Genomic DNA, 13448 nt, shown 5'->3' on the forward strand with positions numbered 1-13448 from the left:
GTAATTTTTCCTGACAGTATAGCAGAAAGTATGTCAGTATTACCTTCAGAATAATATTATTGTTCTACTTCGAAACTCGTGTAGTAGATTAAATAAAATTCTAGGAAAATTATCCAAAATATTTTTACGAATATTTTTTTTAATTATTACAAACATTTTGACATTTATCATATTGTTGTTCTTTACTATCTGACCTCTAAATAACAAAAAATCATAAAAAAAACTTTCTTTTTAAGTTAAGAACAAAGATAATGACTTGATATTAAGAATAAAAATTCGCTACTTCTTTAAAGGCAGCTATTTAAATTGTAATTGAAATTTTTTTTCCTGTTGAAAGTGAGATTTATAACAACGAAACGTGATAAAGTGTCGCCAGCGAATGTAAAGTAAGTACATACGCTACATGACGACTTAGAAACTGTGGTCGATACTCGACTCTCTGCTCGTAGAGTGGGTAGACTTAAAGAGCTAAGCCTGACTTTAAACTCGAAGGAGAAGAAAAAGAAAGATGAATGATCCTTGAAAATATTTTCAACATATAAAACTTGATATGACTGTGAGCAATTTACGTAAACAATTAAAAAATCTATTTAATGGCAGATTATTTATTTATTCCATTAAGTACTTTACGAAAAGTTTCTTTTTTATCTTCTTTCTTCGATCGTTTTAACTTCATTTTTTTGTTGATTTCTTCTTTTCGTTTTATTATTCCTCTTCTTTTGTTCCACTTTTACTTTTGAATTTCTTCTTTTTTTATTTCATTTCGCTTGCTTCATTTATTAATTACTTCTTTTGTTGACTCTTCTTTCATCAATTTTTTCTTTAACTCAGTTCTCTTTCAACAATTTCTTTTTAAATTCAATCTTGCTGTAATTAATTTCTTCTACAATATTCTCTTCTTCTTTAGTTTTTTAATTTATTTTTAATTGACTATTTAATTTTGTCATCTTTCTATTAATTTTTTACTTTAAAGTTATTTTCTTTTCTTTACTTTATATGTTTATTTTTAATTGATTCGATAATTGAGTCCTGCTTCTTTTAAATGTATTTTACAACTGTTTCCTCTTTATCTTATTTTATTTATTATTCAATTAAATTTTTAATTTACTTCTTCACTTTTAATTTTTCCTTAATTTCTTCTCCTTTTTTTGCTTTTCTTATTTATACATATTTTTCAATTTTCTTTCGCACAGGAAAATAAAAGTCTGACTCCGCTTACACCTTAAATTCAGCCCATGTATTTCACATAAGTCTGTCGGGGCTGACTCCGTTTACACCTTAAATTCAGCCTCAAAAAGAGGCTGAAAGTAAAACTTTTTTTTTAGTGTGCGGAAAATATTTTCTTCTTTAATTTTTTATTCGATTTCTCCTTTTGTACATTTTTCTGACCCTTCGATTACTTCTCTAATTTTATTTATTTTTTTTTGAATTTTTAAAATGTTGTTTTTCATTAGGGGAGAGTGGGGCAACCCGGACCTCTCTCAATATTTCCGAAATGGCGAAATTGGAAAAAGTATTGTTTACAAATTTAAAACAACCATGTTTAGTATACCTTATTTTTTTAATCTAACAGTTTTAGCTTGCGTTTGTGCGACGAAGGGAACAAAAGTTTTTTTTTTTTTACACTTTTACGAATTTTTTCTTAAGGAAATTCTGAGGAAATCGTGTAATGTTTCCAAATATTAGGTCTTAGGTTTTGAAGGTACACACCTCAGGAATATTTACCACCAAAAACTTTGATGAATTTGCAAAACGTTTCTTTTTGACAAACATTTATTATCAAAATGGGCCTGTGGGGCAAACCGGCCATAGGATATTTCCATTGAATTAAAGTTTCATAAAAATTATTTTTAAATAAAATGTTTCTTTCATTAAAATATTAACTTACAATGAAAAATAATTGTCTTTCAATGAGAATTGGACCCTTAAATATTGTTTCTCTGATAATGACAAACATTTTTATTTTTTATGAAAAAAAATATTTATTTAATTAAAATTCAATCCCGTTTTATTATTTTCATTACTACAACCATTGTTTACATGATTCTTTATGTTTTTATTATTAAAACGGTTACGGAAAATGACCATGTACCCCCCCCCTAGCGCTCATAGTTTTTCATCTAGAGAGCTAAAAATTGATACACGTATGCATTTTCACGCGTAGATTACAGGAAAAATATAGTGGAAATGATTAGAATTGATCTTCATTGCGTTTTGAGCGAAAACCTAAATTTTTTTTTTCAATTTTGGATAATAATTATACCTATGCTAGTTCTCTCAATTCTTAGTTTAGTGGACTGGCATTATACATTTTTATTTATTTTTTCGTGTAGATTTCAACAAACATACAGAAAAAATTATCAGAGTTCATCTTCATATTTTTTTTGCGAAAAACTAAAAAATTTTTTCGTTTTAGAAAAAAAGTGTGTACCCTCTCCTTGGTTTTCACAATTCTTGGCCTATTGGACTATAGTTTTGCTTATATTATGTATTTTCATGTGTAGATTTCAAGAAAAATACACCGAACATGATTGGATTTTATCTTCATATTTTTTTTAGCGAAAAAAATTTTTTTTTTTAAATTTCGTCAAAAATGCGTGTTTTTTACCCTAGCGCCCACAGTTTTTTATCTGAAGAGATAAAAATTGGTTATTTATTTATTTTCACCTGTAGATTACAGAAAAAATACAGCAAAGAATATTGGAGTTGATATTTATATTTTTTCAGCAAAAAAGTAGAAGTTTTAAACGTGGGTATGGAACCCTCGGTTATAGTACGAGTTCTTCTCACACTTGTCCGGTTTTTATTATTGTAGATTATGTAAATGCAATATTATAAATAAAAAACCAAACGGTCTGGTTTGCCTATGGGGGGGTCCGGTTTACCCCAGGGGGTGGGGCAAACCGGACCGTTTGCAGAAATTTTTAAAGTTAACACAGCAACTAAACAATAAAAGAGAAAGTATAGGTGTCTCTGGGAAAAAGTTGCGCAATTAAATGATCTTTCAAACAAGCCATCGAAAAATGAAATCGGTTGATTCGTTTAGTCACAAGAGTCAAAAAACCGTTAGGGGGTCCAGTTTGCCCCACTCTCCCCTATGTTTAATTATTAATTTCAATTATAATTGGTTTATTAAATTTAATTTTTATTAATTTATTCTTTAATTATTTTACTTCTCTATTTTTATGTTTATTTTTTAATTCGTTTTTAAATTTTTTTAAATTTAATTGATTAAGTAATATAAAAGTAATTTAATTAATTGTTAGGGGAGACTGGGGTAAACCCGCTCACAGGGTAAACCTGCTCACTAGCGATTTGACGCTATGAAATCAACTTAAGATGGAGATATTGGTACTGTGAATAGTACTTAACATTCAACTTATATTAACGAACTTTCGTTCAGTTTCATGAATTCAACATAGAATCAGAGTCGATCAAATGTTTTTAGAGGTGTCAGAAAAAAAACGTTTTTTGGATTTTTAAGTTTTTCGATCATTATTTTTGAGTCTTAATTTATTTGGCAAATTTTTTTGTTACTATTGGATGTCCTTCTTCGAAGTACATATATAGTTTTGTCTTATTTCAAAAAGATTTAATTAAATTTATTCTGAAATGTGAGGAATACACTCGGGGTAAAGTCGCTCACTTAGTTTTAAATTTAAAATTTAGAATAAAATAATTTCACGTATTATATTTAAACAATAACACAATTTATGACTTGTTTAAACCAAAATTGTAATTACATTTCACTTTCTCTTTATAAAATATAACATTATTTAAATCCATAGTTGTAATTCATGAAACCTATATTTATTATTTATTAAACCAATATTTATTATTTATAGAAATCATAGTTTATCAATAATAAATCATAGGGGAGTATAGTCGAGGTTGGACCACTGTCTAGGTAGGCCATTCGCGTTTTTTTGTCAAGTTCACTAGCGCCACCTACGCGCATGCTTGTCGAAGCTTGTCTTAGTAAAACCTAACTTTTTGTTCAATTACACGGAGAGAAATTTATAGTAGTGGGTAACATAATTGTGGTTAGGGTGACCATCTTTAATGCTACGTATACAGACAGCTATCTAGATAGTCACTGTTACCATCAATATCATCAGGAGTAACATCTTGGTAGTACGGGGTAGCATAACTATATTTTTTTAGCATCTGTGATGGTTGGCAGTAGCATTATGATAGTATCGTGTAACATCATCTTTTTAACATCAAAATATAACTATCCATTTCTCTCAGTGTACATTTTCAGAGAATCGAAAATTGTGTTTTCTGTGACGTCGGTACAAAAAAAGCTCAAAAAAAGTTTTGTGCATCATGTGAAAAACCATTAATAAAAGATAAAAAACAAATTGAATTGTCAAGGCAAGTATGCAGAAAATTTGTGGGACTCATGGTTGAAAGTATAACAAAGTAAAAAATCGAATCCCGAAACGTATTTCTTTATGGTTACAACAATTCGGTATGTGTTTAAAATGCGCAAAGATGAGGACGAGCTACTTCATTTGCAAAAACTGCAATTCTGTATAACTCATAATATAATTGATCATCTTATTAATATTTTTATTTAATTTTATTAATATTTCAGTGCAAAATTTTTTTTATTTATATATATTTTTTTATTTTGTTTATTTTTATTATTTTGTTATTTTATTAAGTTACAAACTGTAAACAATAAAGAATCAATTTTCCGTAACTCCAAACATGTTATTTTATTTTTTAACGATTAATGCCCTTTGAATTTTAAACATGGCCGACCTTGACTGTAAGGACCAACCTGGACTACAAATTTTTGTTTTTAAATCTTTATAACTTTTTCATTTTAAAACCAATCAATTTACTTTGTACAGAAAAGATGTTCCTATTAAACAGGACTTTCCAACCATATACTTCAATTGTCCAAATTCATTTTTGAAAAAAGTTATAAACAAAAGTCAAAAAGTGGGCCGATCTCGACTGTGTTCCCCTACTTAAGACGGGAATAAGACGAATTTTAATATTTAAAAAATAAAACTGTTCCGTCTTGAAAAGATAAAGTGAGCGGCTTTACCCTGGAAAATTGTGATTTCGAAATTTGGTATATGTGTATTAAAAAGTTTCTCTAAGTAAAACTGAAAAAGATAGATCAAAAACTCTTTTTTATTTTTTTAGTACAAATCATAAGCTTTCAAATGATATAAATTAACTTGGATTTAGAGAATAATTTCTTAGATTTTTACCGATCTGAAAAAAAGTGAGCGGGTTTACCCCAGTCTTCCCTACGTAATTAAAATTATTAATTAGTTTTATTTTGTATTAAATATTTTCTTTCTCTTCTAATTTATTCTTCGATTTTTCTCTTATAAATTACATATTTCTTTTGTAAAACATCATAATATTTATTTTTAATTAATTTTATAATACTTTTTCGAAATTATTCGAGTATTTATTTCCAACATTCTTATTTTTTCCAAAGTTTAAATTTTCTTTATTTCTAGCTTCATCTCTTTCTTCTATTTCCTCTCTTATCGTTTTTCTTATAGCATAGTTTTATCTTACTCACGGTGGTCTGGAAGGCGGAAAGTTCCGACCAAAAATGACGACAAAATCGACAAACGGTGATGTTTTAAGGAAGGTTTGGACATTACACATCCGTTTGATTTAAAACCCCAGCTGATCATTTAAGTGAAATATCGGGAAATAAATCTGAAATGTGTAAATTTACACCTCAATTTTTTTAAAAATGCAATTTAACAGGAAGGATTGGTACGAATATTAACGTATATCCACCTATATTACAAAAAGATATCTCCACAACCAACGCATCATTTTCAAGATTTTTTAACCTACAAGTACACGGAAAAAATTCCGGGACATTAGATGCGCCAAGGACAGTGTCAACAGCAGTACATTTTATTTTGCACGTCTGAGGTGCCATTTCGAGATATCAGACGTACTTAATGCACGTCAGATACGTCAAACTGGCACAGATGGCGTGCAAAATAAATGTAGAAGAAAATTTGACACAACCTGTACATCTGACGTGCCGATACTTTTTCCGTGTACAGGTTAAGGCTTTCAGTCAGGCCCTTTCAGTCACATTTGTCAATATATCGACCACCTTTTGAGATGGTTGAAAAAAAAATAAAAACCCACCAGATTTGCTTGGAACTTGTTACTCGGGGTTTTTTGGGATTGCTGATTACGAATCCGCTTTTACTTTTCAAACATTAAAAATAGCGGATTTAATATGGCAGACAAATTTTTTAAAAATTTGAATTTTTGAAAAGTGACATCAGATTTGATATCAGTGAAGCTAAAAATCCCTGAGTAACAAGTTTTTAGTAAATCCATTTAATTTTTAAAAATTCGTCGCGTTATTAAATCCGCACCATTTTGAATTTTAACAATTTCGCAAATCTGACCCTGTATTCGAATTTAACGACCCAAGAAACCCTATCTACAATAGAGTTTATAATGTTTTGTCGATTATTCTAATTGCGTGACTGTATGTATATATGTCTCTCTGCTCTCAAAATTTAGGCGAAGTTATGAGTACTTTAGTTCTGTAGGGCGAGGCTTCAGGTTTCATGTTCTTCATTAAAAAATCATTTGTAATTTGTTTGTTTTTAAATGTGCAATATTTTCCGATACACCATTTAAAAGAGTGATTCTTGTGCGATAAGAAATACCAATTACTAAATTTTTAAATTGCGTTTCAACGTGTAAAAATAATGCCAAACTTCAAGTATTGTGCATTTGATCTTTACTGATTGAAGCATTTTTCTGAAACTAGGCATTTTTAAAGTCCGTGTTCACTATATCTCAAAATCTACTTGACCAATTGTTCTGCAATTTTGCACACAGCTTCTTCACATAATTCCTCGGATCGAGAAAATTAAAATCATAACGAAAAAAGAAAACATTATTATGTTATGTTAAATTGAAATTATCTCGTAGATACAATATACTCTGTGAGTTTATCTTTATATGAGAGTAAGGATAAGTAAGAGAAATCTAGATCTATGTTGTGATGAACACACATTACATTTATGGCGTTGCATATATTATAGATAGGGGCAGAAAACCAAATTGCCGAATTAGGCATAGATACTGCGAAAGGTTGATAATATCTGGAAGACTCACGAAAAACTCTGAAATTAATTAGTGCTAGTAATTTTGAACAATCTATATTATTATTAATTAATTTAAATAGTAATGTTGATTGAGTTAAAAAACGACGTTCGGCAACTGTTAAGAAGTTAAATTTTTTGCAAAGTTCAATATAGTCAGAGCCTGGTAATGGTACAATTTTTATAAATTAAACGGATTTACTAAAAACTTGTTACTCAGGGATTTTTAGCTTCACTGATATCGAATCTAGTGTCACTTTTCAAAAATTCAAATTTTTAAAAAATTCGTCCGCCATATTAAATCCGCTATTTTTAATGTTTGAAAAGTAATAGCGGATTCGTAATCAGCAATCCCAGTAAACAAAAACTAATTGAAATAAATTAAAAAGAATTCACAAAGCGAGTTTCAGTGAATCCCGCTTTGTGACAAATACGAATTGGAGCTATGTTGCAATTTTCCTGAATTCGTCAAACTGTATTGAACTTCCAAACCTTCTATTCATACTAATTCAATGGACAAGTTTTGGGGCCTTTAATTTTTTTCAATTCGTCAGCACGAATTCAATGCATGCCTTGGTCATTTCTTACGAATGCGAATTCGTTTGCACAACTTCAGGCAAATTGAATCGAATTCAATCGAATATACAAAGAGCTTAAATGAATCCCGCTTTCTACCAAAAATCTTAATTCATTTCAATCCGTTTGAATTAGTTTTTTTACTGGGATCCCAAAAACCCCCGAGTAACAAGTTACAAGCAAATCTGGTGGGTTTTTATTTTTTTTATCCCACATGCACAAAAATGGCGCTTTTAGATAGCTGACGACAGGGAGTAAAGTCACTCATTTGTTCGACCATATGAAAATGGCGTCCATTTTCTCCCAAGAGGCAAACATAACAGCTGATCCTATGCGTTATTTTTGCCCATGGGAGAAAACGGCCGCCATTTTCATATAAGTCGAACAAGTGAATGACTTTTACTCCCTGTCGTCTGCTATCTGAAATCGACACTTTTGTGCATTGGGAATAAAAAATATCGTAAGAAACACGGGAATAAAGGCTTGTAGGTTAAAAAATCTTGAAAATGATTCGTTGGTTGCGGAGATATCTTTTTGTAATATAGGTGGATATACGTTAATATTCGTACCAATCCTTATTGTTAAATTGCATTTTTTAAAAAATTGAGGTGTAAATTTACACATTTCAGATTGATTTCCGGATATCTCACTTAAATGATCAGCTGGGATTTCAAATCAAACGGATGTGTAATGTCCAAACCTTCCTTAAGGGGTTATGCCACTCTAGGATTTTAAAAAAATCGATTTTTATTTTTTTGCATTAAATAGTCCCTTAGGGTATCAGAAATAACATATCGTAGTATTACGGCTAGGGAAAATCTCTAAGTAATTTATTTTCGTAGTTTCGTATTTTCGTAGCGGCGAGGTCCTTTTGTTAGCGCGCTACGGGAGGTGATCTTTGAAGGATCTAGAGCAGGTATAAGGCTACTTTTCTGTCTAAACTATAGTCTATTCTACACAATTTGGCTTCACAAACAGTATGCAAGCGTCTGTTTCAGTCAGTTAGGCATAGTCAAGCATGTCAAGAGCATATTAACTTTAAACTTTAAACGCGATTATCTGAAAACTACATTTTTCGAGTTGGCCGCACTAACAACTCGTACAATTTTCAACCGATTAAGTTCAAACTTCACAAACATCTTTGAAAATATATTTTTTAAGGCATCACGTAGGATTTTTTTTTATTTTGTATTGTTCATTTGTTACTAACAATTTACTGACGATTTTTTGGTAGAATTTAGAAAGGTTAACTTTAGAAGTGCGCCATTTGACCATAAATCAATATATCGAAAAAATCCTACGTGTTGCTTTAGCTATTGTAATGTACAATAAATAAAAAATTATATACTCAAGATATTTCAAAATTTACGGGAACAGTTGGTGCGGCCACGGACCATATGCGCCACAAAGATGTCGACGGAAAACCCCAACAGCGTCGCCATTTTTCATTAAATTATTATGAAAATTTATATTTTTAAACTTCAAAAGATGTACAATAAACTCCTCATATTCCAATTTTAATTGACTTTATAAATTCTCTGCAAAAAATTCACAAAAATGCCTATTTTTTCGGATTCTAGAGTGGCATAACCCCTTAAAACATCCCCGTTTGTCGATTTTGTCGTCATTTTTGCTCGGAACTTTCCGCCTTTCAGACCACCGTGTACTATTACAGTATCCATGAATCTTGATGTTTTCCATTTATCGTAACATTTTCCCAACAATGAATTTCGCTTTTTAGATTACATTTATAAAATATCAATCTTGATAAAAAGCGTTTCATAAAAATTTCATTAAGAATAATTGCACTCCACCAAGTAGAAAGATAAATGGTTTAATATTTCTTAGAATCTTTGTCATTAAATATTAAGCTTTGAGAAATAAAAATTAAAGAAGTAGACTTGACTTTTTAGAAGTTTTATTCTTAAAGAAACTCTTGTATATTTTTTCTATTTCAAAGAAAGTTTTCTTCAAGTGCGCGCTAAGTCAAGAGAACAGGGAGTATATATATAAAAAAGCCAAGTCGATATAAAAGTCCAGTTTTGCCGCTTTTTTTTAACTACCCATAAAAGCCCGACTTGTATAATATGTGCGTGACTTTATTGCTTGTCATATATGATCTTTCATAATCGACCACTTTATTATCCAACGTTAAGGCTTTCAACCTTAAAGCTCAAGCACGCTTTTTGTCTTCAACAATTTCTATACCAAAAAAAAGAAAATTTAATTAATAGGTATTATAATAATTCAAAGAATATTTAATAATAATTAATATTAATAAATGAATGTTATTGTACTAATAATAATAATTAGTCAAAGAATGTAAATTAGTTAAGAAATTTTTGATTTGTTAATTAAAAAGATATAACGTTTTTTAATCATAATATTAATCGAATTTAAAAAGGTTACAATCTTCTTAATTAATTTACATTTTCAATTAATGTGAATTTGTATTTTCATCCATTTCTTTTTATTTTTATTAATTTCTCATATTGATTAGATTACTTAAATTTTTAATATTAATCAATTTATTCAAACAGTAATTTCGTTTGTTTTCAAATATAAATTATATCTCTGAATTTAGTAAATGACAGATAATGACAGCAGTTTGGTTAGTTGGTTTTTTACATTCTTTACATTAATAAATCGAAAATAATTTTATTTTTGTTTGCAATCAGTAATTGTGATAACAACTAGGACAAAATATTGCTGCATAATTTTTATATTTGACATTTTAAACGAAAGGTAATTTTTTATAAACTTGAATAAAAACAGTAAAACAATGTTATCTTTCAAAATAACCCTTTTCTTCTTTTACTAGAAAATCGTCAGAATTTTACACAAAAGCATTTTATGGAAAGTTTAAATCAATCTGAATTAAAACAGAAAATTGATTTTTAAATTTGTTGAAAATTGTCGAAAAAAGTTATGACTAGTCAAACATTAAAACGTAATTGTAAAAATTTGTTCACAAATTCGGAAAGACTGTGTTCATTGGAGAGAAATATTCCAAAAATCAAACTAAGTCTAAATGATAAATCTATTGATCGTTCATTACCATCACCAAGATTGAAGGCTTTTCCACCCGAAAAGATTAAGAGGATAAATGATAACATTTCGTTACAATCGACAATAAGGGAAAATTTATTGTGCAATACGAGACAAAATATCGGTCATGGAGATGCAATCAGTAATCATGAGAAATTGACTATGATTTCAAACTCTCAATTTATTAGAAAAGAACAAAAAAATAAAAATATCGCGTATTTCCATCCTATTGAAAATGAAAATCAATCGGAAAGTATTCTCATTACGGAAAAAAATTCTCCATCCCTTTCAACTTATCGATCATTTGCTCCTAATTCTTTATCAGCATCAGCAATTCAACAATGTTCATCGAGAAATAAAGCCACGCCGAGACCAATTGTTTCCCATCTTCCAAGTCATCGCGACAATATTTCGAATTCAGAACCAAAGACTGATTCACAAAAAACAAAAATTGATCCCGAAAATACAAAAAATCCGGAAAAAATATCATCACCAGAAAATCAAGAATCCGTAATACAACATTCAGAAACTTTAAAGAAACATGAAAAAATTGGGAAAATAACCGAAAACGAGAAAATGACCAAGAATGAAGAAAATAATGAATTTATTCTCGATAATTGCGAAAATGAGACTAACTATGAGAAGCAGCCAATTGGTGGACGAATTGGTGCCACTTATCGTGAATCGTATCTAAAAGAGAATACAAATTTTCAAAAAGAATTTCCCCATAAAGAATTGAAGCAACAAGTGATGAAACAATTATCCATGTCGGCGCCAGTGTATCATCAACGTCATTCAATTGATTCGAATAATTTGTTCGATAAATGTCCAACACGATCGCAAATGGAAAATATTAAACAGGTGGATCAGCAATTACATAATTCAATTTGTCAGCAACGTGATATTGCTTTTGATCGAAATCATCATTCAATGGAGCAAAAACAGAATTCTTGTAATTTTTATAATTCGAATTTTTGCCACATAATGACTTCACCACAGGATTTTTCTTTGAATCGTCAAAAGTGTTACTATCAAAATTTGAAAATGAATTCTAATAATTTTCAAGTGCACTCTAATAATTTGACAGTAAATCCCAATAATTTCCAGGCCAATGCCAATAATTTAAAAGTCAATTCTAAAAACTTACAGGACAATCTCAAAAACTTTCAGGTGAATCCTAATAATTTTCAGATCAATCCCAATAATTTTCAGGATAATCCTAATAATTTGCAAGTCAATACTAATAATTTCCAGGTCAGTGCTAATAATTTACAAGTCAACCCTAATAAATTTCAAGACAATCTCAATTGTTATCAGGACAACTCCAATAATTCTCAGACAATTTTTAATAATAATTGTCAAGCGACTCTGAATGATAAGTTTTCACAAGATAATTATCTTTTACAAATGAATCCTAACAATCGAACACACTTCACTTCATTTTCTCTCGATTTAGTAAATCCGGAATTGAAGCAACTCCAAGCAGAGACAGAAGAAAGGCAACAAATTGTCCCAAATGATAATTATTCACACAATAATCACACAAATCACAATAAAATGACAATAAAATCAACAGATATGCAACAACGGAGTAAAATAAGTAATAAAGTTTACTACTTCACGCCACAAATGCTCAAGGATCAGGAACTACTGTTAACTACCATGCAACAGCAACAATTTTCCGAAGACATGATGATGCGACAATTTCAATTGTTGCTCAACGAACAAAAAAAACAGCTCGCTTATCTGGAGAGTTGTACTCAAACTGAAGAGAAGATTATTCGAAGAGTCAAGAACAACGTTTCGAAAAAGATTACAGCAAAAAATAGTATCGACGAGAAACCAGATTGGATGGCACACATAACACCGCCCAGGATCACTTACTGCGAAATGGAGAAAATCAAGTGCTACGGATTCGATATTCAACAATCGAATTGGAATTGTGAGAATCGTCAAGGTGTTGATGAGTCAGATCAACAGAGATGTGATGATAAGTGTCAAAATTGGAGACAATGCCAGGAGAAGCATCAGGATCGACAGAGACAGGAGTATCAGAGACATGATCAGAAATCTGAGTGTTTGACATGGAATCACCAGCAGGAGCAGAAAAATCTGTCTAACAAAAATTTTAGAGTAGAACAAAATCAATGTGGAAAATCTCAATCTGATTTTGAGCGGTATCAACATTTTCGAATGCAAAATAAAAATCGTCATCGTCATGCGGAAATGCATCATCAGAATTCGCATGTGGACCAAAAGATGCATCATCATCATCGGGGGCAGCATTGTTTACATAAACGTCATCAACAAGCAGAGTTGCAAAAACAATCAATGGCAAATCACTTCCAACAACTGGGGCATAATCAAGGGTATATTCAGCAACCTTTGATTCAGAATCAAACATCACTAATTCCGAGTCAGCAATCATTCGTACATCAACAATCGCCAAATCAGCAATCACTGATGCATCAGAAATTTGTGGTACCACAGCACCAATTACTGGTACCACAACAACAATTGATGGTAGCAGATCAGAAATCACTGGCACCACAACAATTAATGGAACCAAATCAGAAAACAATGGTACCACAGCAGCAATTGATGGTAGCAGATCAGAAATCACTAGTATTTCTTTTTTACTTTAATCTGTTTGTAACTAATTTCTTTAACAATATTCTCTTCTTCTTTCTTTACTTCTTC

The 13448-nt window shown here is 30.3% G+C and overlaps 1 protein-coding gene across 5 annotated transcripts in view; it reads left to right on the forward strand.

Annotated features, from left to right (window-relative positions):
• LOC122506403 (beta-hexosaminidase subunit beta-like) overlaps nt 1-13448 on the forward strand; it is a 128301-nt gene that overhangs the window by 82464 nt on the left and 32389 nt on the right. Inside the window, exon 1 of one of the 5 annotated variants that reach the window (XM_043618544.1) lies at nt 10241-13352. The exons of 3 other annotated variants lie outside the window; for them this stretch is intronic. In XM_043618544.1, the coding sequence (XP_043474479.1) occupies nt 10629-13352 (2724 nt within the window). In that variant the 5' untranslated portion in view covers nt 10241-10628. Of the gene's footprint in view, nt 1-10240; nt 13397-13448 lie in introns of those variants that run through there. One more of the 5 variants, XM_043618545.1, reaches the window with a different exon arrangement.

Source organism: Leptopilina heterotoma, unplaced genomic scaffold, assembly GCF_015476425.1.
Source record: "Leptopilina heterotoma isolate Lh14 unplaced genomic scaffold, ASM1547642v1 Lhet_417, whole genome shotgun sequence".
Classification (NCBI taxonomy): domain Eukaryota; kingdom Metazoa; phylum Arthropoda; class Insecta; order Hymenoptera; family Figitidae; genus Leptopilina; species Leptopilina heterotoma.